Source organism: Trichosurus vulpecula, chromosome 8, assembly GCF_011100635.1.
Source record: "Trichosurus vulpecula isolate mTriVul1 chromosome 8, mTriVul1.pri, whole genome shotgun sequence".
NCBI classification, from domain to species: Eukaryota; Metazoa; Chordata; class Mammalia; order Diprotodontia; family Phalangeridae; genus Trichosurus; species Trichosurus vulpecula.
Window position 1 is genome coordinate 82,925,637 of NC_050580.1, and position 25,082 is coordinate 82,950,718.

The 25,082-nt window shown below is 36.0% G+C and overlaps 1 protein-coding gene across 6 annotated transcripts in view; it reads right to left on the reverse strand.

Annotated features, from left to right (window-relative positions):
• The window catches only part of EXOC6 (exocyst complex component 6), a 226,665-nt gene that overhangs the window by 94,382 nt on the left and 107,201 nt on the right, over window positions 1–25,082 (reverse strand). For all 6 annotated transcript variants that reach the window (XM_036735137.1, XM_036735136.1, XM_036735138.1 and 3 more), the window contains exons 9-15: window positions 20,071–20,154; window positions 19,924–19,970; window positions 19,682–19,802; window positions 18,034–18,105; window positions 16,242–16,339; window positions 15,549–15,654; window positions 13,387–13,496 (exon numbers count right to left, since the gene is read on the reverse strand). In XM_036735137.1, coding sequence (XP_036591032.1) covers window positions 13,387–13,496; window positions 15,549–15,654; window positions 16,242–16,339; window positions 18,034–18,105; window positions 19,682–19,802; window positions 19,924–19,970; window positions 20,071–20,154 — 638 coding nt within the window. The remainder of the gene's footprint in view (window positions 1–13,386; window positions 13,497–15,548; window positions 15,655–16,241; window positions 16,340–18,033; window positions 18,106–19,681; window positions 19,803–19,923; window positions 19,971–20,070; window positions 20,155–25,082) is intronic.

Here is a 25,082-nt window from a genome sequence, read left to right on the forward strand (position 1 = left end):
CTATAGATGGGGCAGAGAAAAGATCTATTTCTTAGAGTTGGAGGAAAGAGAGAAAGTAATGTCTGACAGGCAGTTATATGGTACAGTGGGTATGAGTACTAGACTTGGAGTCAGGAAGACTGAGTTCAGATCCTTCATTAGACAATTACTTGACTGAATTATTTATTTCCAATGATGCTCTTCAATAAAAAAATAGATTCCAAGAAAAATCAAGGAAATAATTTTGTGTTAGACATAGATATCTTGACTTAAACATCAGATAGCTTAGTGCAAACTAATCATATGATATTTGTCAACACTTCACTAGTTTTTAAAGCTAGCTCTCCAAAGATTATTCATTCTCAGATACTAACCTAAAAGTTGGCTAAGTTGTAACCAAGATTATAATGCTTTGGTTATAGCCACATGGTCCAAATAGCTAGGATTCCTATAGCTTTGGTCAAAAATGACTACACATGTTCCTACTACTCAAACTTATTATTTAACAAAAAATGTTAATTAAAACAACTAACTACAAATATTTACTACCTACCAAAAGTATTTTTAAATACCCAAAAAGAGAAAAATTTAAAGAAAGACAAATACTTAGGTGCTATTAAGTACTAATCTCACTACTACATGACATTTCTCAGTTACTGCTTAATTTAACCCTCTTCTCTTCCAGATTTTGTAGAACTAATTCACCTTGAATATTAATATCTCAAGACAAAACTTCCAAGGCATGTGCAAGATTCCAGTGTTGCTTTGAGGGCAAGTTGACAGCATAAAGTTTTTACAAAAGGCTTTCCTTATTTGCTAGTGCCATCTTAGCTACAAGCAATCTCTCTAGGGGTGGGGAACCTGTGACCTCAAGGCCACATGTGGCCCTCTAGGTCCTCAAGTGTGGCCCTTTGACTGAATCCAAACTTCACAGAACAAATACCCTTAATAAAAAGATTTATTTTATAAAACTTGGACTCAGTCAAAAGGCTGCACCCAAGGATCTAGAAGGCCACATATGGCCTCGAAGCTGCAGGTTCCCTAACCCTGTTTTGCCCTAAATGAACAAAGGTCTCCCCATTCCTTCTACTCTCTTCCACTTGATGAAATCCCTAGTTCAGCTCAATTTTCACTTAAGAGTTAAAGACCATGACCTGTGACTTCCTTTACTGAGGAGAGTTTATCTAAAACAGTTTTTGCTAATCCTGAGGAGACATCTTAGGTCACCTTCCTTAACCCCTGTAGGTAGGTTTTCTGATCTTTCAGGGATCCTGTACCTTTTTTTCTTCCATAGGCAAAAGAAGAAAAAGGAAAATCATAACCACCAACATCCTACATTTACTAGTGTAATCCCTCCCCCCCCAAAAAAAACTGTCATTTTCCCCACCAAGAAGAAGCTTTGGCACCTTTCTGCCTTTAGTTTGTATTATTTCTGATCTTGAAATCATATTCATTAAACATTATCCTGTAAATCCTCTTGCAATTTTTTTTAAAGACTAGCCTTGTTGATATCACCCTTTTTCAAAGAAGCCATGACACTCTCCATAGACTTTAACACGCTTTGAGTAAGAATTCTGAAACAGAGAAGATTTTTCTAAAAACCTATTACTGATAAAAACATTACTGGTAATACAAAAATATTTTAATATAGGGATATACGACATATGATGTACACGTTTATGTGCATAAAATAAACACATATGATGTAGATAAGTAAATGAAATAATATTTAAATCTTCTAAATAACTATTTTTCATTCTGAATTCTTCTACATTCCCTCTAATAAAGTAGCAAAACACAGACAAACTTATTTAGGAGAAAATTATTTTTAAACTATAATAAGTATACTATTAAAAGTAAACTAAAATAAGTAACAGAACATTTTTATCTAAGATGGAAAAATAATTTGAAAACCTTTTCTTCTAGAAAACTTAGCAATGTTTTTTCTCTTTTGAAATAATTAGATTTTACATATAACGAATGTAGTGAGATAACAGTTTTAAGAAATGGGGCCTTAGGGAGGATTACAACCATGGAAATATATTTAATTAATATTCTCTCTATTTGTGATATGTTTATAATTCAAGTGGCAATTATTCTTTGACTCTCCCCTGTAAACTGATCAAAACTAAAGTCCCTTACCTATGTAACTATATCTATATACATTTTATAGGTTTGTTAGTATCTTAATTATCAGTCCTGTGATTGAGAAGTCAACACTTATATAAAATGTTAAAAGTTACTTATTAGTACTTGTAAATTTACACAGTACAAATAACAAGGTATTAAAAGTAGTTTACATTTAAATAGAAGAGAATGTGGTGAATGACAGTATAGATTCACAATTCCACATTTAAGAAATTATTCTACTCTAGTACAGCCAAATTATAGTAAAAATTTGTCTCATGTTATTACATCTGAGCCCACATAAGAGATTAATGCATGTATTCTGTCCATTTCCAAACCATTACAGAACCATCCCTATTAGGTATACTGTTATCTGGTATTTTCAAAAATGGCACTAGAAGTCACAACATCTATATGGAAGTATAGAACCATCATTCTTTACTTTACACATTGTTTACTTATACAAACATAGACTGTGTAACAAAGATAAATACAGATAAGAGATAACTGCTTTATTTGATAAGTTCAAGTCAATAAGCCCAAACAAACTCTGTCACAGAATACTGAAAGAATTAGCAGCTACTATTGCTAAGCCATCCATTAGTAATTTCTGAAAGACCATGGAGAGTGAGAAGAGTACCACAGGGTTGAAGAGAGACAAAAATATTTGTTTTCTCAACTTTCAAAAAAGGAAAGACAAGAGTCTGTAAACTACAGAACACTGAGCTTGACTTACACTCTTAGAACGGTTAATGAGCACCCAGAAAAGGAAGCGGTAATCACAAAGTGTCATAGCTTGATCAAGAACAAGAAATACCATACTAATTTCAGTTCCTTTTTTAAAAGGGATACTAAGAGGTTAGATGAAGGGTATACTACAGTTTGCCAAGATTTTAGTGAAGTTTTTAACAAAGTTTCTCAATCTATCCTGGTAAAAGAGATAGAATTGGGTTAGAGTACAATTAAAAGGATTCAAGGGTGGTTGAATAGCCAGGAAGTCATTAATGGTTTACAGACAACTTGGAGAGTTTCTAGAAAAGTGCCACAGGGTTCAGTCCTTGAGTATGTGTTATTTAACATTTTATCAATGATTTCTATAAAGGTAGCCATAACATGCTTGTCAAATTTGTAGATGACAAAGTTTAGAGTGACAGTTCAAATGCCTGTCATTTATCAGATCCATTTAGTCAGCACAGAAAAGGAAGGACACTAGGATGATAAAGGGCACTTTGATCATGTCTATGAGGATTGGTTGAAAGAACTAGGGTTATCTAGCCTAGAGAAGACTTTGGGGAGACATGATAATTGTCTTCAAGTATCTGAATGATGGAAGAGGGATTAGACTCTCCCCTGAGGGAGAGTTAAGAGCAATGGAAAGAAGTTTCAAAGGCACAGATTTAGGCTCAATGAAAGGAAAAACAGCCTAATAATTACAGCTGTCCCAAAGTAGAATGAGCTATGGCCAGAGTTGAAGGGCTCCCCCCTCACTAGAAGCCTTCAGACAAAGGCTGAATGACTAACTTGTTCGAGATGTTGAAGAGGGGATTCTCATTCAAATTCAGATTGGTCTACATGAATATAGGGTCAAAGATTTGGAGCTGGAAGAGACCACTGAAGGCAACTATTCCAAACCCCCCATTTTACAGATAAGGAAACTGAGATCCAAAGAGTTTAAGGCCACACAAATTCATAGAAACTCCCAACCTCTTTTAGAAATGTTAGCAATAAAAATTCTTAGTGTCTTGATCTCACTTGAGTCGAAGATATAAAGATATAAACAGTTTTCCTTCGAATAAAAGAAGAGATAGTGTCTTGGTCTAAAGTCCTCTAATTCATTTTTATCATTTAGTATCCCTTGCTGGGTCTTCGTTCATGTCATATCTTGAGCCCACTTGTCTTTTCTATTTGTATTATTTCACTTGGTAATCTCACCACCTCCTATGTGTTCAATAATACCATCTCTATGTACATAAATATCAGATCTATGTATCTAGTCCTGGTCTCTCTCTTGAGCTAGTTACACATCACCAACTACCTCTTAACTATTTCAAACCATAAAGTAGCTTGGAATATGGTATTCCCAAAGACAAAGGACATAGGCTAACAACCAAAAATAACTTACTGAGCAAAACTGAATATAATCCTGTGGGGGGTGGGGAATGGATTTTTAATGAAATAGAGGACTTCCAAGCATTCCTGATGAAAACATCAGAGGCTGCTTAGGAGATTTTTAAGTTCAAATACAGAATTCAAGAAACATAAAAAAAACACAAATGCACAATGATAAAGGATTCCAAACCAGGATAAACTGCTTACATTCAAATATGAAAAGATGGTACATGCCTCCTCTGAGTTCTATCATCATCAATCTAATGAGACTTGGAGTCTAATGAGACAGAAGGCATTGGAGTAGTTCTATTTTGCACTGATAATCTTTTAAAAAGAACAGAAAAAGAGGGGAAGGAAATCTTTGGAGGGGGCAGAGAGAAGAAGAGAAAGTAAACTTATAGAAAATTATCTCGCATAATTGGGGAGCATAAATACAAGACTACATGAACAACAAGGAAGGTGTGGAGGGAGCAACTGACACTTCACCTCTCTTTCATCTGAACTAGACAAAGGTGAGAAGAATGCACACAGTTGGATTGAGAAAGATATTTCATTTGACATGGAAATAGGAATAGGAGAGAGAAGGCAAAAGGGGGAATTAGAGGGAGAGTGAATTAAAGGAATTATTGGTCTTAGCAAAACAAACTTTAAATAACGATGCACAAAAATACTTAAAGCTTTTTTGGAGGTAGCAAAGAATGGGAATCTGAGGGAGTGCCCATTAATTGGGGAATGGCTGAACAAGTTATGGTATATAAATTTGATGGAATACCACTGTGCTGTAAGAAATGATGAAGGAGTTGGTTTCAGAGAAACCCAGGAAGACCTGTATGAACTGATGCAGAGTGAAATGAACAGAACCAGTAGAACAATTTATATAATGACAACAATATTGTAAAATACAAACAACTCTGAAAAACTTAGGGACTCTGATAAGCAAAATGATCAACCATGATTCCAGATGACTAATGATTAAACATGCTACCCACCTCCTGATAAAGAGGTTAAAGACTCGAGAGCGCGAAATAAGACACATATATGTATGTATGCATATATGTCTATATATGTATGTGTATATATACACACACATACATACACACAGAGACATATAGACATATATAATTTTTCTTTTTTACATAGCCAATGAGGAAAAATGTCTTGTTTGACTTTAAATGTTTGTAAAGGGTTGTTTTCATTCTCAAATTGGGGGTGGGGAGAGGACAGATATTTGCTGACTGAAAAAAATAAAATTTAATATAGAAAAAGATAAAGTTCTTCTTACCTGGCTCTTTTCTACTTGAGTAGGAGATGGGGGTGTTGAGAGGGTCATATCTATATTTTAGAAAAATCACCTTGAAAGATGAGTGGAAGATGGATTGGACTGGGGATAGACTTAAGGCAGGAATACCAGGTAAGCGTTAATGAAGATCTGAATTAAGGTTATTAGCCATATGAGTGGAGAGAAGAGGATATATACAAGAGATATTGTGAAGGTAGAAATGGCAAGATTTGGCAGTGGACTAGATGAAAGGAAGAGAGCGAAGAGTAAGAAGTTGAGGATCACATTGAGTTGATCTGGGTCAACTAACTGTAGGTACTATCCTTGACAGGAATAGAGAAGTTCAAAAAAGGGAGAAGTTTGGGGGGGGGGATATAATAAATCCTGTTTTGGACATGCTGAGTTTGAGATGCCCAAAGGATATATATATTTTAGATATCCAAATGGTAGTTGGTGATGATTAACTCCAACTCATGCAAGAGATAAGAGCTAGATATTCAGAACTGGGAATCATCCACATAGAGACAACAATGGAAGCCATGGTAGCTGAAGAGATCACCAAGTTAGAGAGCATAGAAAGAAAAAAGAAGGCTCAGGGCAGAGCTTTGAGGGACTCCCACAGTTAGTAGGCATGACATGGATGAAGAGCCAGAAAAAAAGACTGAAAAGAAGTGGTGGAACTAAGAGAATGATAACCAAACAAGAATAGTATTGCAAACACCTAGACAGAAGAGAATATTCAGGAGGAAATTATCAACAGTGCCAGATGCTATAGAGAGGTCAAGAAGAATAACGACTGAGAAATGGCCAATAGATTTGTCAATTAAGAAATCAATGGTAACTTTGGAGGGAGCAGAAGCCAGATTGCAGAGAATTTAAAGGAGAATGAAAATAAGAGGAAATAGGTACCACATGCAGCAGGTACCACATGTAGGAGGCTTTCCCAAGGAGCCTGGCCACAAAGGAGAGGAGAGATAAAGCTAGTGGGAATGATAAGATCAAATTAGTTTTTTAAGGATAGGGGAAATATAGGCATATTTGCAGGCAGTAAAAAAAGGAGCCAGTAGATCGAGAATGAAATTCATAGAAAATGTGGAAGGTTATGAAGGCAAACTTCCAGAGAAGTCAGGAGAAAAACAGGAGCAACTGTGCATGTAGAGGTCTTGGCCTAGATGAGGAGGGCTCTCTATTCATAGGAGACTGAAATGAAGGAGGAAATAACTGTAAACAGATCTAAATGATCTGAAATGAGGAAGACGGAAGACAGAAAAATTCATGGGAAATGGCCTCTACTTCTTTTCAGTGAAGTATGAGGTTAGATCTTCAGCTGAGAAGCAGGAAGAAAGGGGAGAGTTGGAGAGAGATGAGAAGGTTTGGGATAGCTGCTGTATTAAGTGGGATAGTGAATCAAATCAGGAGAGACAGAGTCTTTGCCAACTGATAGCTGAAGTAGAAGGAGGGCCATGGAAGACCTGAAGAGAGAATAAGCATTTGTATAGTGCCTACTGTGTGCCAGGCATTATACTATGTACTTTTTATGAATATTATCTCAGGGCAGCTAGGTGGTGCAGTGAGTAGAGTACCAGCCCTGAAGTCAGGAGGACCTGAGTTCAAATCCTCAGACACTTGACACATGTACTAGCTGTGTGACCTTGGGCAAGTCACTTAACCCCAACTGCCCTGCCCCCCCAAATAAAATAAACAAATATTATCTCATTGATCCTCGAAATAGCCCTGCAATGGAAGTAGTATTACTATCCCCATTTTCAAGTTGAAGAAGCTAAGGCAAACAGAGTTTGCAACTTGCCCAGGGTCACACAGCTGGTAAGTGTCTGAAGCCAGATGTGAACTCAGGTCATCCTGATTCCAGTTCCAGTCTATCCATTGTGCCACCAGCTGCCTCTAGCTGAAGAGAGATGAGGTCTGGAACAGTCACTGCACAGGATGGGATATAGAATTAATCCAGGACGAATAAAATGTTTGCCCTGATAGAGTGAGGACTCAGTTGAGATTAGATATATTTATAGTGGGCCCAATCATCACAATTTTGTGATTTTTTTTCAGCTCTGTTCAGAAGCACATGAATAAGAGGAAAGGAAATAGATTATGGGAATAATCTAGGGTTGAGGTTTGGCAAGTTGCGATTAGAGATGGTAGAAGGGGATGACGGGTTAAAAAGTAGTATGGAGTGTAGAGCTGAGTTGATTCAACAAGAGCTCAAGATGGGGAAGGGAAGAGAATGTAGCTAGAGCAAGGATGATGATGGTCTGGGAAAGAACTGAAGGGTGGAGGAACTGGAGATTGTGATGAGGATGAAAAATGAGGTTCTGGGTTGTGAGGCACAGAGTAAGGCAGAATGATAAACATAATCAGGAAAAGGAATTTTGGGGTTTGTAAACAAGGAAGGGGTATACTTTTGCTGATATATTGTTTAACATGGAAAATGTGTGTCAATGTAATGTATCATGTAAGTGACTGATGGCAAAATCAAGGGTATGACCATCTCTATGGACCAGAGTAGTTCATGGGAACTGAGTAGACCAAGGAACTCTATCTGATCAATGCAATGACCTATCATGATTCCAGAGAATGAATGAAATATGCTTTGCAGCTCATGATGGAAAGTTAATGGACTAACAGAGCAGAGGGAAATATACATTTTTTAGTCATGGTCAAGGTATGGCTTTGTTTTGCTTGACTGTTTATTTTTTATCAGCACAGCTTTTTTAAATTTTGGGGATGAGGGAACATTAAAGAAGGTGGTAATAACAGCAATGACAAAAAGAAATAAATAGCATCAATGAAACATTTTAAATGCATAGGAGAGATACGACGTTTCAGAGGGAAACATTCAAGTAGGACAGCTTTGGAGCCAATGCACTAAATATATTACATACTTCTGAAAAAGCAAGCTATATATAATGGGGGACTTGTAGTTTCATATGCAATCCTATTTTTTGTTCTTTGTACATGGAAATGTTCATTTTTGTGTATGTTCATCAAGTTCAGAATAAAAAATTTATAATTTTTGAAAGAAAAAAATTTTAATTACTTAGTCATTACCACCTAATGTTAATAGGTTAACATCAGATTCATCTAACACAAATAAATACTGACATATAAACAAAGTATTCTCCACTATAATTCTTTTTGATGTTCCATCAGTGCATGGAAAGGACCTTAGCTTTTTAAGGCCATCTCTTTGAGTGATTTTGTTTGAGGACCAGCCCTGCTTAGTTTAGAAACCCTCATTACCAGATTTAGCCAATAGGTGATTTTCTTTTTGTTTTTATTTTTGCTATATATTCATTATGGAATTAGAGAAAGCATGGACTAGTGGCTAGAAAGTTGGCCTTAAAGTCAGGACAACCTGGGTTCAAATCTTACCTCTGATTCATTCTAGCTATGTGACTCCATGAGAAAGTCATTTATTTTGCCTCAGCGATTTAAAACTGTAATTAAAAGTTGCTGATTTGCATGAGTAATGGGATTTCCATACCAGAATTTCCCCATACTGACGAAATCAAAGGTACAAACCTCTGACGCCTCCCAAACAAATTCTATAGCATATAGGGAGCATAATCAATGCAAAGATGAAATTATGGATCCTTGAAGTACTGATATATGATATTATAGCGTAGGTCAAAATTATCAAGAATAGGCAGGATCCAGATAGGTAAACATCCAGATATTCTGGAGAGAAATTACTACTGCACTACACAGGAGACGCACCATAGAGATCAAAGTTAGTTAAGTATAAAACTTAAACTATTCTAGAAAATAATCCTCTGTCCATTTGGACAGAGGCTTTGGGAATGTCTATATACATACTACTTAACATTCAAGATCCAGGTTAAATCACATTCTCCTGAATGAAGCCTCTTCCAACTATTCTGTTTTATTCTATATTAATTTCACCCTCCTATGATCCCCCACTATACCTTGTGGGGAAAACTATATTATTATTATGTGTTCATTTTATCATTTCGTTCCTACTAGTCATAAGAAAGAATAACTGGTTTCCTGGAAAGTGATTTGCCCACTGGCTTTTAAAAAAACAACAATAAGGTTTTAAAATAACTATCATTTTTATAAAAAGAACACCTAAAATAACACTGCCATACATAGACTGAGTGTTTTTAGGAACCCAGGAGGCATCAGAATACAGTGGAAATCATTAGTGATTTGAAGTCAAATGACCTGGGTTCAAATTCTGACTATGCTATTCATTATCTCTGTGAGAAGAGGTAAACAAATCACAACCTCTCTGCACCTCAGTTCCTCATATCTAAAATGAAAGGGTTGAACTAGAGCCCTCTTAAGATTCCTTCCAGTTCTAGAACTTATGAGTTCTTTAAGTTCTTGCCCAAAAGTTCTCTTAACTATACAAAAGAGTCTGAATCAAAGTAAAACTAAGGCACAAGCTTGTTTCACAAATAAATTTACCTTTGGGAGGAGGGAGGAGGGCTTAAAGGACAATCTGTGCTTATGACCAACCTAGATGAAAAAAAATAGCCCAATTTGAAGAGGGGAAAAAACAACCATTAGTCAAATTAGTTAAAAGAGTTTAGCTTCAAGGCAAATTCAGATAATCTGTAGCAAGAGGAGACAGAACTAGACAATTAGACAAAGGGGCACTCAAAAAGTTTGAAATGCAGTTGTTTTATATTTTAAGTTATTTATATATTTCTGACTGAATTTCAGAGGTCATGTTTAAAGAAAGTCTAGATAGAAAACTTCGTAAGCTAACTTATTTTTAAGATGTTCTAAAGAATAGCTGTAATGTTATTAATTTGTTGTTCAGTTGTTTCAGTCATTTCCAACTCTTCATGACCACATTTGGGTATTTCTTGGAAAAGATATTGCAGTGGTTTGCCATTTCTTTCTCAAATGCATTTTACAGATGAGACAAAAAAAGGTTAAGTGACTTGCCCAGGGTCACACTCCTAGTGTCTGGGTTGGATTTTAACTCAGGTCTTCCTGAGTTCTGTCCACTGTGCCACTTAGCTGCCCTGATGTTATTAATAAAAAGTATGATTTGTTAAGAAGTGATGGTGCAGTGTGACTCATGTTGGATTTGGGGTCAGAAAACTTGGGTTAGAATCCTAACTTTGCTACTTACTATGGGTATGACCTTATTGTAAGTCACTTAACCTCACTGGGATTCAATTTCCTCATCTTTAAATGCAGGATCTACAAGACTGGGTGATCTCTAAGATCCCTTCTGGCTCTATTATCCTTTGAAATCCTAAGATCTTATGTCTCTTTCCAATGAGAAGTCAGTTGTCTTAAAAACAACTAGAGACACATAAGCACCATCTAGTGGTAAAATCAGCATACTGCAGATACAAAGAGAAACAAAAATTCATTATTCACAGGTGTACAAAAAATTCAAAAGTTCAACCAAAATGGGTTTCACACAAGCCAAGCTCCCCTCCCTACATCCAGGCCTTTTGTTTTGTCATTCTTTCCACATGAAATGCTTTATGGCAAGTTTTTAACCTGAGGTCTGTGAACTTGGTTTTCTTGTTAAATATTTTGATAACTGTATTTCAATATAATTGGTTTCATTTGTAATCATATGTATTTTATTTTACATAGCTAAAAACATTATTCTGAGAAGGGTTCATAGGCTTCACTACACTGCCAAAGCTGGCAGATTATCTAGCTGGCTCCACGAGGAGTGCTAGAGTTAGGAAGACCTGAGCTCAAATCTGGCCTTGGACAGAACTTTCTATGTGATGTTGCGCAAGTCACTTAACCTCAGTTTCCCCAATTGCAAAATAGAAATAATAGCCTCTACCTCCCAGAGTCTTTATAAGGATCAAATGAGACGATATTTGTAAAGTGCTTGACACAGAGCCCAGAAAACAGTAGGTTCTCTATAAATGTTAGTTATTATTATTAATTACCTGTGAACTATCAAAATCCTACTAATACTTTGAATGAAGCCAAGTTCAAATGCTACCTCCCCAAAGAAGTGTTCTCTGATTACACTCTGTTGAAAGTGATCCCCTTCTCCTGTATTTTCTCATTAACCCTCATTCATGTCTCCTATACTTATTATATTCTAGCTTGTATTCTAGCTACTTGCTTATGTATCTTATTTCTTCTACTAACTCACAAGTACCTAAGGACAGATAAGATGCTTTACCTTTGCATCTTCCCCAGTTAATCATAATAGATACCTAATAAACATCTGGTGAATGAGTAAATCAATCTATGAATTTAATATATCTCTTCATCTGTAAAATGAAGATAATACCTGCCCTACCAACCTATCTCATAAGAGTGATGTAAAGATCATATGAAATTATGTATGTGACAGCACTTTGAAAACTGCACTCAAATATATGAACAGATTTCAAAAGGAAGAAATGCAAACTATTAACCACATGAAAAAGCCCCAAACATCTTATAAGAGAAAGTACAAATTAAAATAAATCTGAGATTTAGTCTCATGCCCACAAAATTGGCAAAGAAGATAAAAGATGAAAACAATCAATGTTGAAGAGGCTGTGGGAAAATAGACACATTAATGAATTGTTGGTAGAGATACAAATGGCCCAACCATTTTGGAAAGCAATTTCAGAATTCTTCAAAGAAAGTGACTAAAATGTTCACACTCTTTCACTTAGAGGTTCCACTTACTAGGTATATTCCTCAAAAAGAAAGTCCCAAAATATTTATAGCAATATTTTGTGGTGGCAAAGAAGTGAAAGCAAAGTAGATACCCATCAACTGGGTAATGGCTAAAGAAACTGTGATACAAGAATATTAAGGGAATATCACTGTACTGTAAGAAATAATATGATTACTTCAAAGAAACATGAAAAGACTTACATGAACTGATGCAAAGTAAAGTAAGCAATGAAAAAAATATGCACAGTAACTATAATGATGTAAATGGAAAGAACTATAAAATAATCAAAAATGAGTGTTGCAAAATTAAAAGGACAAACATGGCCCCAACAAAGAGATACGAGAAGAAACCTCCCTCTATTACTTTGCAGAAATGATAGGTCCATGGGTATGGAACACTGCAGATATTTTCAGATTTTTCCAATGCACTCATCAATTTTGCTTATTATTCTTTTTTTCTCTTAAAAATATTCTTTGTTATATGGGAATGCTCTCTGGGAGAGAAGAAAGGGAGAAATATGGGGAGGAGGAATTAGGCTACAGAAAAATAAAAGGTATGAATAAACTTTTATTTTTATAAATATGTCCATTCATTTAGTTTAACTGCACTTCCTAGTTATAAAAAAAGAATTCTCTGGGCTGTGGGAGTGTAATGGGAAGTGACAGAGATATTTTTTAAATAGCATCAAAAAAACTTTCTAAATCATAGTGTAAAAATATAAGGAGTAATGATTACAAGATAATACCAGCCTTTACAATCAACCTAACCACAGCTACCAACAGGTGCTATAAGTTGCCACAACTGTTTTCATGAGTTGCTTGATCAGGCTCGTTTGCTATGAAAAGACCCTATCAAGAATGCTAGACTCCTAGAGATACAGCCCCAAAGGTAACTGAATTAAACAAGTCTCTCCACCAAAGTGAAAGTCCCTTAAAGAACTCTAATCAAATAGTAAGACACAGCAAGTACTGGTGGAGAGAGAGCCAGCCCTACCACCTAAGAGCTGTATCACCCTAGACAAATAACTAAACCTCTTAGTGCCCCAGGAAGGTGCTGACCTGCACTGGTAGAGGAAGGCCTTCATCAGGAGCTCCGCACACCAATAAAGTCATAGATTATATAAAGTCACAAAATATATATAATAAAGTCAAATATATATACATACACATATATATAGTCAAAAAATCATAATCTTCCAGTTAAAAAAACCATAATAAGCATTCATTTATTGCTCATTATTAATACTTACCTCCGGTGAAGTGACTCTGAAAATTTAAGGCTTGCATAAATAAATTCTTTAACTTGAATATAAATATGAGGCACTGACTGAGACATTGGGAATTTCTTTGGGAAAGAATGCTGTGGAAGAAAAATCAAAAATTAATGCTATTCTTAAAATTTCAGAAATATTTAGGCATTTTTACTGCTTATCCCTCTCAAAAATCAAGGCTGACACAGTAATAATTTTAAATTATTACAAACAGCATCGCCAAAGTGCACTACCATTAAAATTACACAGTATTTCAAAGTGTGTTATATGTATGTACACCTATTTGCATCTTCATATGTAAAAGAAACTATACAATTTGTCCTTTCATATATCATGCTTTGTCAAGCCCCATGGATTACTCTCACCATCTGCTGCCTCTGCTCCTATTCACAAACTGCTAAACAGAACTAGAAAAAATTATTAACCATACTGAGTTCACTACAACTTTGTTACATAATCTCAACTGGGCTCTCACTGCAGCAAGGCAATCCTTTTATAATCAATTCACTCTTCCTTTTCACCCTTCCTCAAGTCTCCTACGGGATCCTTTCTCCCCACTCTTTGTCCCTGTCAGGTGAGGGCTTTGCCTCATAATTCACTGAAAAAAACAGGTCACTTACCAAGAGCTCCTTCTTTTTCCTTCCTTTGATTCAAATCTAGCTATCTTCTCCCACTATTTCTGTCTTCATCTCTGTCTCACACAGAGACACAGCACTCCTCCTTACCAAGGCAAACCCCTTTACATGAACCCTTGATTCCATTCCATCATCTTCTCCAGCAGATTTTCCAATTTTTCATCTTCATTCTCATTAATCTTTGGTCTCCATCTATTGGCTTTCTATTGCTCATAATTTCCCCACACTTAAAAAATACCTCACTTACTCCATCCAATCCCCTCATCATCATCCTAAACTTCATCTTCATGGTGAAATTCCTTGAGAAAGTCATTCATAATCAGTGACTCCAGTTTTCCTCTCACTCAAAACTTTCTCCTGACTTCATCATTCAATGGAAATTGCATTCTCTCAAGTTACCAAAGATCTTTTAAATGACAAATCTCATGGCCTCTTCGCAATCCTTTTTCTTCTTGACCTCTTTGTAACCTCTAAAACTGTCAAACACCATCTTCTCCTGGATACTCACTCTTCTCTAGGTTTTAATGATACTGCTCTCTCCTAGCTTGTCTCATATCTGTCTGATTGCTCCTCCTCAATCTTTTTTGCTGGATCTTCATCCAGATTGCATCTAAGTTCGAGTGTCCCCAGAGCTATGTCTTGGGCCCCCTTCTCTTCAGTCTCTATACCATATTGCTTAGTGATCTCATCAACTCCCATGGATTTAATTATCATCTTTATACTGATGACTCTGAGATCTACTTATCCAGCCCTAACCTCTCTCCTGACATCCACTCACACATCAATAATTGCCTATTGGACATCTCAAACTGGATGCCCCACAAATATCTCAAATTCAACATCTCCAAAATGGAAATCATTATCTTTTCCCAAAAACCATCTCCTTTTCAAAACTTCCTTACTATTGTACAAGGAACTACTATCCTTCCTTTCAGTCATTCAGGCTGTATTAGCAAGGCAATAATCACAACATAGATGATAATTGTCATTATGCCCATATGGTTCTATATTGCAAAATATAAGAGATTCTCCATATAGAAGGTAGAAGAAGTAAATCATTTATTTAGACACCAGAGAACCAGATCCCAGAACCAATAAGCCCAATCCATCACAGCAGCAAAGAATTCAGTACACAATATCATATGTTTCTGCAGTGAATATTTACTGTCATCTGTCTAGAACAAACATAGTAATGTACATTAAGAGTAGAGATATTCATTCATCCATTTAGCTATTTATTAAAATATTCATCAATTACTTGTTTTATGCACAGCAATGTCAAGGACACAAAAAATATAACACAAAGCCCCGCCTTCAAAGGGCTCATCATACATGAGTGCCATCAAAATGGTGATTCCATTCTGCATTAATTTTCAAATACAATTCAGTAAATATAAATGCTCTGGATTCAGAAGCCTTTGTTTTATTCAGTTACATTCAAACTTTTATGGTATAATCACATGAATTTATTTTAACAAAATTCTTGTAACAGAAATTAGCTCTTACCTTTTCAAGGTCTGGATCTTGAAAGGGAAACTTACTAATGATTATTTTGTATTCTTCTTCATTTGCTACTGGAATGGGACTACAATTATCTTCTTCAAAAATTTCCCTGTTAAAAACAAAGTAAGTATGTTTTCAGTTCTTACGAAGATTTTTAAATGCCAAACAGAAGAGTATAGGTGCAGATATAATTGGGAACAAATGGAATTTGTTGAGCAGGGTTGACACAGTCATGATCTACACTCTAGAAAAATTACCCTGTCAGCTGAATGGAGGATGGATTAGCATGGGGAGAGATTGCGACAGTGAGACTAGCTAGCAAACTATTACAGTAGTCCAGGGGAGAAACGATGAGAGCCTAGAAATAAGGTTGTGGCTATCACTTGAGGAGATGGTTACAAAGTCAGTTAGAGTTAGGGAAACTGAAGCCCCCAGGTTCATGTGGCTAGTAAGGAGCACAGTCAGGATTAAAACACAGGAGCTTTCATTCCAGTTTTCTTTCCACTATACCATAATGCTTCAATATTAGGCAAAATGCACTAATTAAAAGTAGAATTTAAAATGAGAATTAAATTAAATTTAGAATTTAAACTGAATTAGAAGATGAAGAAATTTTCTTTAAATAATGAGAATTATTAAGCATTTAAAGTAAACCTTACTAATCACATTAAGGTACTTTGGTTTAGTTAGACTAACCGAAACACTCCAGCCCACTTCTTCAGCAATGTTTCACTGTATTGATCCCTTATTTCAAATAACAGGTCAAATAGTCGATTCACTGGAAAACCATAACCCTAAAAAACATTTTATAAAGTGGTTAATTTTAATTCAATCTGATTCTACAAATATTTGTTATACTCCAACTATGTGCAAGACACTCCACTAGGCACTGAGAATATAAGGACAAAACTAACAGGATGGCGTTAGTACCTGAGGAGCCTGTGATTTAACTGGTATAGTGAGGAAAATCCCGCAGTGGATACAGATTAGCAACTCTCTTGCTATATAACAATTAATCTATGCCAGGCACTGTACTCTGAGTCTTAGAAAGCTGTGTGGGGGACTGAGGGTAATCTGACCACAGTCACACAGTACCTATCAGAGGTAGGAACTAAACCAAGAACATCCTGATCCCAAAACCAATGCACTATATTGTGCTTTGTCTCCACTAATACTATAAAAAGGCTACAGTTTTATGACTGCAAATTTACCTTACTAATTTCTCTTTTACTTAGACTGATGTTAAAATCCACTGAAGTCCTATTTCAAAACCTTATGGTATAGAAGTGAATGTGTGTTCTTGAAGGCTATACCTTGAGTACAGCACAAGTCCTAACAGGTAGCAACAAATTTTGAAAAGCTCTGAGTACAGGTATGGACTGACTGCTGCCTAAGGACAGCCTAACTAAGTACCCAGCCACTTAGCCTCCTGGAAAGAACTCTGAGGTATATAGCTCAACCTCATCTTTTTTTGGCAGGGAGAGGGGCAGGGATGAAACAGTAAGGCAATAATAACAATGTAGATGATAATTGTCAAAATGCCTATGTAGTTCTTTATCGCAAAGTATACGAGACTCTCCACATAGAAGGTAGAAGCAGTAAACCATTTATTCAGACACCAGAGAACCAGATCCCACAAGCCATTTATCTGGTCTACCAGAGCAGTAAAACATTCCACACGCAATATCACAACATGGAGCCTCGCCAATCCAAAGCCTCTCTGACTCCCTGCTGGGGTCTCCCCCAAAACAAACTCACAGTACAGCTAAGTCAGCCTGTTCAGTTCTAACAATCTCGAGGGAGGCCAATAGCAGCCACCAGCAGCCATAACATCTTTCTTTCTCTTTCTCTCTCTCTCTCTCTCTCTCTCTCTCTCTCTCTCTCTCTGTCTCTCACTCTCTCTCTCTCTTCCTCTCCCTCTCCCTCTCCCTCTCAGCATTTTCCTGTGATAACTCCCTGTCCCTGTCAGGAAGCTCCTCCCACCACATGTAACTTAGGCTTCCTGTGACATAAGCAGGTCACATGGCCTATTAATGGGTCAGAAAGATCTTCAAATCTAATTGCTACTACAAGGGCAAATGAAGAAACTTAGCCTCAAAGAGGCTATAAGCAATAAGCAGTGGAAGCAAGATTTGAACCCACATCTTCTTACTCCACTGTCTCCTAATCATCACCAAAGTTTGGCCATCAAGCTGTGAGTTTTTTAGTCACAGTAACTCATCAACTATAATCTGTATCAATGGTGAGAGTATCTCCATCAGGGAATTCACAGATTTTTTTGAAATGCCAAAGTAAAATATTTAAATGATTTTGTATTCCCTGAACAAAATTTACAATGTTATATAGAGTAGCAAAAGATAGCTGTCCTGAAGTTTACACTGGCCACAAGTCATCTACAAAAAGGTTAAGCAAACATAAACTACATTTGTTTATGAATCTTTAACTTTTCAACATATGTCAATAACTTGCGTGTCACGACATCACCTACCTGCAAAGTATCTGCGAATACAACAATAAGATTCTTCAGTTCCAAAACAAGATCAGGATCAGTGCAATAAGACTAAAAACAAACACCACCAGTCAAGGAATATTTAAGAAATAGAGCTCTGATTTTTTTATACATTAAAAAAATGCCTCATAATACTTTCAATAAATTTAAAACTTTGGCTAGGCAGAAGCAAATATGCTCCATAACTACCAGTGTACTAAGCAAAAAGTTTCAATGGAAAAAGATAAGAAATATTCAAACACATATAAGTACTATGAGATACAATATTATATAAAGAAATCTGTGGAGAACTCAAATGGATTAAAATTCAGAGTAACTCGTATTTCATAGTTTTCTAATAAAATGCCACACATTTCATAAAGGAAAAACATTCAATTAGAACATTTAGATGATTATAATTTTATTTACAATAATGAAAAAGTTATATGTAACCTATAATTTCAATAATTTTTCCCCTTAAAACAAGGATTCAAGTTTTGGCTTTTCTTTTTAAAAAGAATGCTTAAATTTAAAAATTTTCCAGTAAAAGAAAAACAACCAAATTTTTAAATCATCAATTTAAATTTCATATTTTAGAGTTGATTTTTTTACACGAATGCCTTCAACAATACAATTTTTAAAACTTATACTTCTTTATATACATCTGACATTTGTGGTCTCTGAAACAAAAGGAGTTTCAATCATAACTTCAAAACCATCTTAGTTGTATGCAATATAAACATACAAAAATCCTTTCACCTAGAACATCTTTTAAAACATCAAAGAATAATAAAATTATAACAAAATTATAAAATTTAGCATTTTCATTGTAAAAGGTTTTTTTTCTCCCAAATATATACAGCCTACTCTTTGCAAACAGTTGAAAAAACATCAACTTTTAAAGGTAGGAAGACATTTTATAATAAAGAAATAGTCAAAACAAATAATTACCAATTCTGTGTAAAGTTCACAAGAATGCAGACTGAGTAAATATACTCACAACTTAAATTTTGTTATATTATGTAACATTCAACATTTTCCAAAAAAAATAGTAATTTTACCTTCAATTATGAAGACAATGGCAATCTGACATCTGAAATAAACATGTTTGTGACTGGACCAAATTTCACCATTTTATATATTTTCAAGATTAGGATTATAGTATATCACTGTAAACAAGCTATTTCTACAAACACTGAAAGACACTCTAATGGGTTTTACTGGTGGAGTTTATTTTGGAAACAAAGATTTTGGAATGATAATTAGGAACTATTTCCTCATGATGCTCTTAGAGCAGAACCATTCAATCTGATTTAATGAAGAGGTCAGTTGAGACTAATGAGACCAGATTGCAATAATAACAACAGATTAACTCTGCATATTCTAAGGGGCTAGAATAAGAACATGTGTGGAAGGCCTAGTCAGTTGCAAATCAATGGAGGATTATGCTAAAATCACAGCCTGATACTGCAGTGAAAAACAAAAGGCTCACATGCCTTTCCTTCTATACAAAAGCAGTTTTTTAATTTTTTAAGATGCACTATGGTGGAGACATAAATTTTCTCTTTGATATTATCCATCTTGTACAACTACAAATTCTTTAAGTAAATGAATTTATACACTAATACAGTAAAGTCTTCTCACTTACTGAATGAGCTCTAAGAACAGCAATTATCTTTGAAAGTGCCATATTCCAAAGTTCATCGGTATATGTCCTGGTTACTAATCCTTGAGTCACATGCAAAATGTGATCCTCCACCACAAAGAACCTAAATGAAAAGTAGTTGTCAACAAAACACTTTTTTAATTAAAAAATACATGGCAAGTAATTTCTGGTCTTTAATGCAAAAATAATAAAATGATAAAATTGAACATTTCCATATTACATACCCTACAATTTGACTGAAATATCTTCTATAACCATCAACTGTTTCATGCTTTAAAAGGAAAAAAGAAAGTTTAAATAAGGGCCAATGACATAAAAGCAAACGTGTATTCAAGATCACATAACTAGGTACAAAATCCTCATGTATTTACCATACTTGGTTGGGGCTGCAATACTAGTCTTGCCTGTTTCTTTCTTTGTTTTCGATAATAATTTTCAAATGTCTCTTCATCACCCTAAAATAAAGTTAGTAAAAAAACAAGATAAGAAATCTACCATCAAAATAGATACTTCGTTTATGAGAGACAATAGCATATGTGTATCTGAAAATTGGGGCAGCTAGGTGGCACAATGGATAGAGCACAAGGCCTGGAGTCAGGAAAACCTGAATTCAAATTCAGCTTCAACTTACTAGCTCTGTGTGACCTGGGCAAGTCACTTAACCCTGTTTACCTCAGTTTCCTCATGTATAAAATGAGCTGGAGAAGGAAACAGTACTGCAGTATCTTTGTCAAGAAAACCTCAAATGGGGTCACAAAGACTTGGACACAACAGAAATAACTGAATAACAAAACAATATCTGAAGATTAATTCATATATTCATAATTATACTGTCAACATATAGTACAAAACACAAGAACTTTCTTATTCCAATCTATGACAATTAAGTGAACAAATTTCCTAGAACAAGTTTAAACAATGAGATCTGACACTTATTCATCTACCTTAGACCTAACAGATTTATGACTCAACCATGAGTCAATGAGAAGAACTGAATGATTAAACATGCCAGTTTGTCTAACTCATCATCATCTTCTTGCTACTTTCTTTACTAGATCTGTGATTTCATGGATGTTTGGAGATGCTAGTAAAGAAATACCATCTAGAAAGTTGTGTGGGGCCCTAGGGTCACACAGCCAGGACATATATAAAAGAAGGGACTTGCAATCATAGGTATTCCTGGCTCTAAGGTCAGCTCTCTGTCTTCTATGCCAAGCTGCCTCTCAATTTATTATTACTATATGCAAATTCATAAAGGATCTATTCTTAGTATGAAAATGTCTTCCACCAGCGTAGCTCACAATTCATCTCTGCCTTAGCATATAAGTTCTAGGGACCTGCCCAAGGGTACACAGTGCTTGTTGAAGCTAGTTCTGGAAATGGATCCCCCAAGGGCTGCATATCAACTTAGAAAACCACAAAATAACATTATCTATGTTGTGCTGTATTTTTTTTTATTTTGTTAAACATTTTCCAATTACATTTTAATCTTGTTTGGGCCATGCTCAAGTGTTGCAGGCAGTGAGTTTGACACCTCTGTTCTAAGCACAGCATTTTCTCTACTTCCTGTGGCACTGGCAATGGGGATGATGACAATGGCTAAGATGACAACAATGATGACTATATTCTTAATAAAAAGAAGGCACTTGGCACCTTCTGGGACTCCCCTGCAATCTCTAATCAAAGTATCATTTTGGTTTAAAGCTTTGGTCCTTGGAAGATAACTACAATAACTAATTATATATGAAAATCTAATTCTTAAGAAAAATTAATACTTTTATGAATTAAAAATCCAGATTCTACTTCAAGCTAAATTTGCCCTTCATAACAAGAGTAATGATTAAAAACAATAATTACCCATCTCATATTTAGAAAACATTGACTTAAACTTCTATGAAAATCTTCAAAAATTAAGATAAAAAATATTCTCCACTTTTGTTGTTTATACTGTGAAAAGATCAGATTAAGATCCTAGCATTTTCATTACAACAGTCTAGTAAATAAGCACTTATTCAGTGCCGACTATGTGCCAGGCACTGTGCTAAGTGCTGGGGATACAAAGAAAGGCAAAACACCATCCGAACTCTCAGGAAGCTCACAGTCTACTGGGGAGACATTATATGTACTGCAGGTCAGAAAATTCCAATCTATAACATATCACTGAGAACTCCAAACATGATTAATTAATTTATTAGGAAGTCCCAGGTCCCTAATTAATTGGGTCTAAGATCTTCCTTATGATTAGAGATCTCTCCCGTTAGGTGCCTGCTACTTTTATACACTTGGGAAGACACCAAAAATAGAGAGAGATCTTACAATTCACATCTTATGACTGGCTAAGGGAAATGTCCATTAATCATAACCAAAAGTGTCATAATCATAACACAAAGTGTCAATAGCCTTTCACAGGTCATGAGAACTTCCACAGGTCATCAACTCTAGGTCATCTCCGCTGGGACTTTCCAAAGGACATAAGACCCTTTCATTTCAATTCATAAGACCTTTGTGTTTGGCCAAGAGGATCCTAGAGTCCAAGAAAGTTGTAGTTTTGATGCAAAGATCACTAGGGAGTGGATGGTAATGACCCATAATAGCACCAGCAAATGAATCTTATTACAACACCTAAAAGGGCAGGGGTGGGGGGGAGGGTAGTGCACTAATTACATTCTTATTACATTTCTATCTAACATTATGAATCTAGCTGATAAATCAATACAAGTAATATAATCATCAATACATGGTAGATTAATTATTCATAACTCTTATCCTAACAGCATTAACATACATAACTAAAATTTAATCCTGTTCTGTTTCATTCACTAATACAATCACTGATACTAAACCACAATGAACTGAATAAATGCTGATTAATTTGAGTAGAGTATCAAAATTATCACAGTACAAACAAGATACATACAGTTAAAATTAGAGATAATCAACAGAGGAAAGGAACTAATATTAAGGAGGATTGGGAAAGGCTTCTGGTAGAAGCTGGGACTTTAACTGGGACTTGAAGGAAGCCGGGAGGTAAATATGAGGAGGGAGAGAGTTGCAGGGATAGAACTTTTAAAAGAGGAACATGCTGGGCGAGCAAAACACTGGGGCAGGAACAGGCCCAGGGCAGAAGTACCGGCTACGGCCAAGATCAAGCCCCAGGCCTCTCAGCCCAGGACAGGAGTCTGTCGGAGCTACAGGAGACATCAGCACAGAGCCTGCGGCTGTGGGAGCAGCTACCCCAGAGGCCTCCAACACACAGTCTAAAGGTTTGAAACTTGCCTTCTTGAACTTCATAATGGCCAGGTAAAACAGCTTTCATCCCTCCCTTGAATAAACCCAGAGAATATTACCTCAGGAGAAACAGAGGAGCCAGAAGTGGGGCTTCAGTAGTCTTTTAGTGAGAGAAGTTTGGGAAAGGGCCCTTCCTGTAGTGGTGGAAGGAGACTAGTGGAGAAAAAGAGGTGTCCCAGAAGCCCTCACCTCAGCAGAACGAGAGTAACTGAGCCCCAGCAGGGTGGAACTAACAAAAGTCAACACCAGGACCTGAGACACGGCTTTGCATGGCCAGGGGAAGTGGCAGACACCAGCACAGGCAACAGCTGAGAACACCCATGCTGTAGAAAAGTCCTGGGGAAGAGGAGACTCCCAGCATCCAGACGACCCCTTCCCCACACCTCACAAAACCAGAGGCTAGCCCCCAGAAGCAGAGATCCACTTTAGAAACCAGGAGAGGAAAAAAAAAACAGGAAAAAGAACACAAAGAAGCTTTCAGAGACCATTGATTCCTATCATGGAGACAGGGAAGATCAAAATACCAATTCAGAAGAGGACAGCATGGACACTATACCCACATCTGAAACCTCAAAAGGGAAAGCGAACTGGTCTCCAGACCAAAAAGCATTCCTGGAAGAACTCAAGGAGGACTTTAAAAACCAAATTAGGGAGGTAAAAGAAAAAATGGAAAAAAATTCACTGAGGAAAACAAATTTTGAAAAAGTAAAATTGGCAAAATGGTTAAGGAGAATCAGAATACAAATGGAGAAAATGTCTCATTGAAAAGTAAAATCAACCTAATGGAAAAGGAGATAGAGAAGCTAAAGGAAGAAAACAGTACATTAAAAATTATAATTGGGCAAGTGAATTAGAATTGGGCTAATGATTCTATGAGACATCAAGAATCAGTCAAACAAAATCTAAAGAATGAAAAAATAGAAGAAACGTGAAATATCTGATTGTAAAAACAACTGACCTGGAAAACAGATCCAGGAGAGACAATCTAAGAACTGTTGGTCTACCTGAAAGCCATGATGAAATAAAAGAGCCTGGGCAGTATCTTCCAAGAAATCCTTAAGGAAAACTGCCCCAAGGTTCTAGAACCAGAGGGTAAAATTGTTATCGAAAGAATCCACCAATCACCCCCTGAAAGAAATCCCAAATTGAAAACTCCAAGAAATATTATAGACGAATTCCAGAACTACCAGGTCAAGGAGAAAATACTGCAAGCAGCTAGAAAGAAACAATTCAAATATCACAGAACTACAGTCAGGATCATGCAGGATCTTTCAGCTTCTACATTAAATGACAGGAGAAATTTGAATATGATATTCCAAAAGGCAAAGGAGCTTGGACTACAACCAAGAATCGACTACCCAGCAAAATTGAGCATAACTTTCTAGGCAAGGAGATGGACATTCAATGAAATAAGGGAATTCCAGACCTTCCTGATGAAAAGGCCAGAGCTCAGTGGAAAATTTGATCTTCAAATACAAAACTCAAGAGAGACATAAAAAGGTAAACAGGGAAAAACCCTAGTTAATCAATAAGGCAAATTAGTTACATCCCTATATAGGATTATTTTGTTTTACATATGTTTTATACATATGTCAATCTTGAGAATAGTACAGTTATTATGACAATTGAAAGAGATATACATAGACTGTGGGTGTCAGTATAAAATAATTGATATAGTGATAAAAAATATAATTAAGAGATATAAAGGGATGGTTCTGGGAGAAGAGGTAAGGGGGTAGTAGAAAAGGGTAAATCATATCACATGAAGAGGCACAAAAACATATTATAGTAGAGGGAAAGAAGAGAGGGAGAAGAGCAGTATTTAAGCTTTATTCTCATTGGATTTGGTTCAAGAGGGGAATAACATACCCTGATAAGCACAGAAATCAAACTTGTCCTATAGGCAGTAGGAGGAGAAAGGGAAAAAAGGGAGGGGGTGGTCAGAAGGGAGGGAAGGAATAGTGAGGTGAAAAAGGTAAGATAAGGAAGGGGAATCAAGAGGGAGGGTAAACTGAGGAAGGTGGTGGTCAAAAGCAAAACTCTGCTGAGGAGTGGAAGGGAGAAATAAAAGCATAAACAAGGGGGAAACAGGATG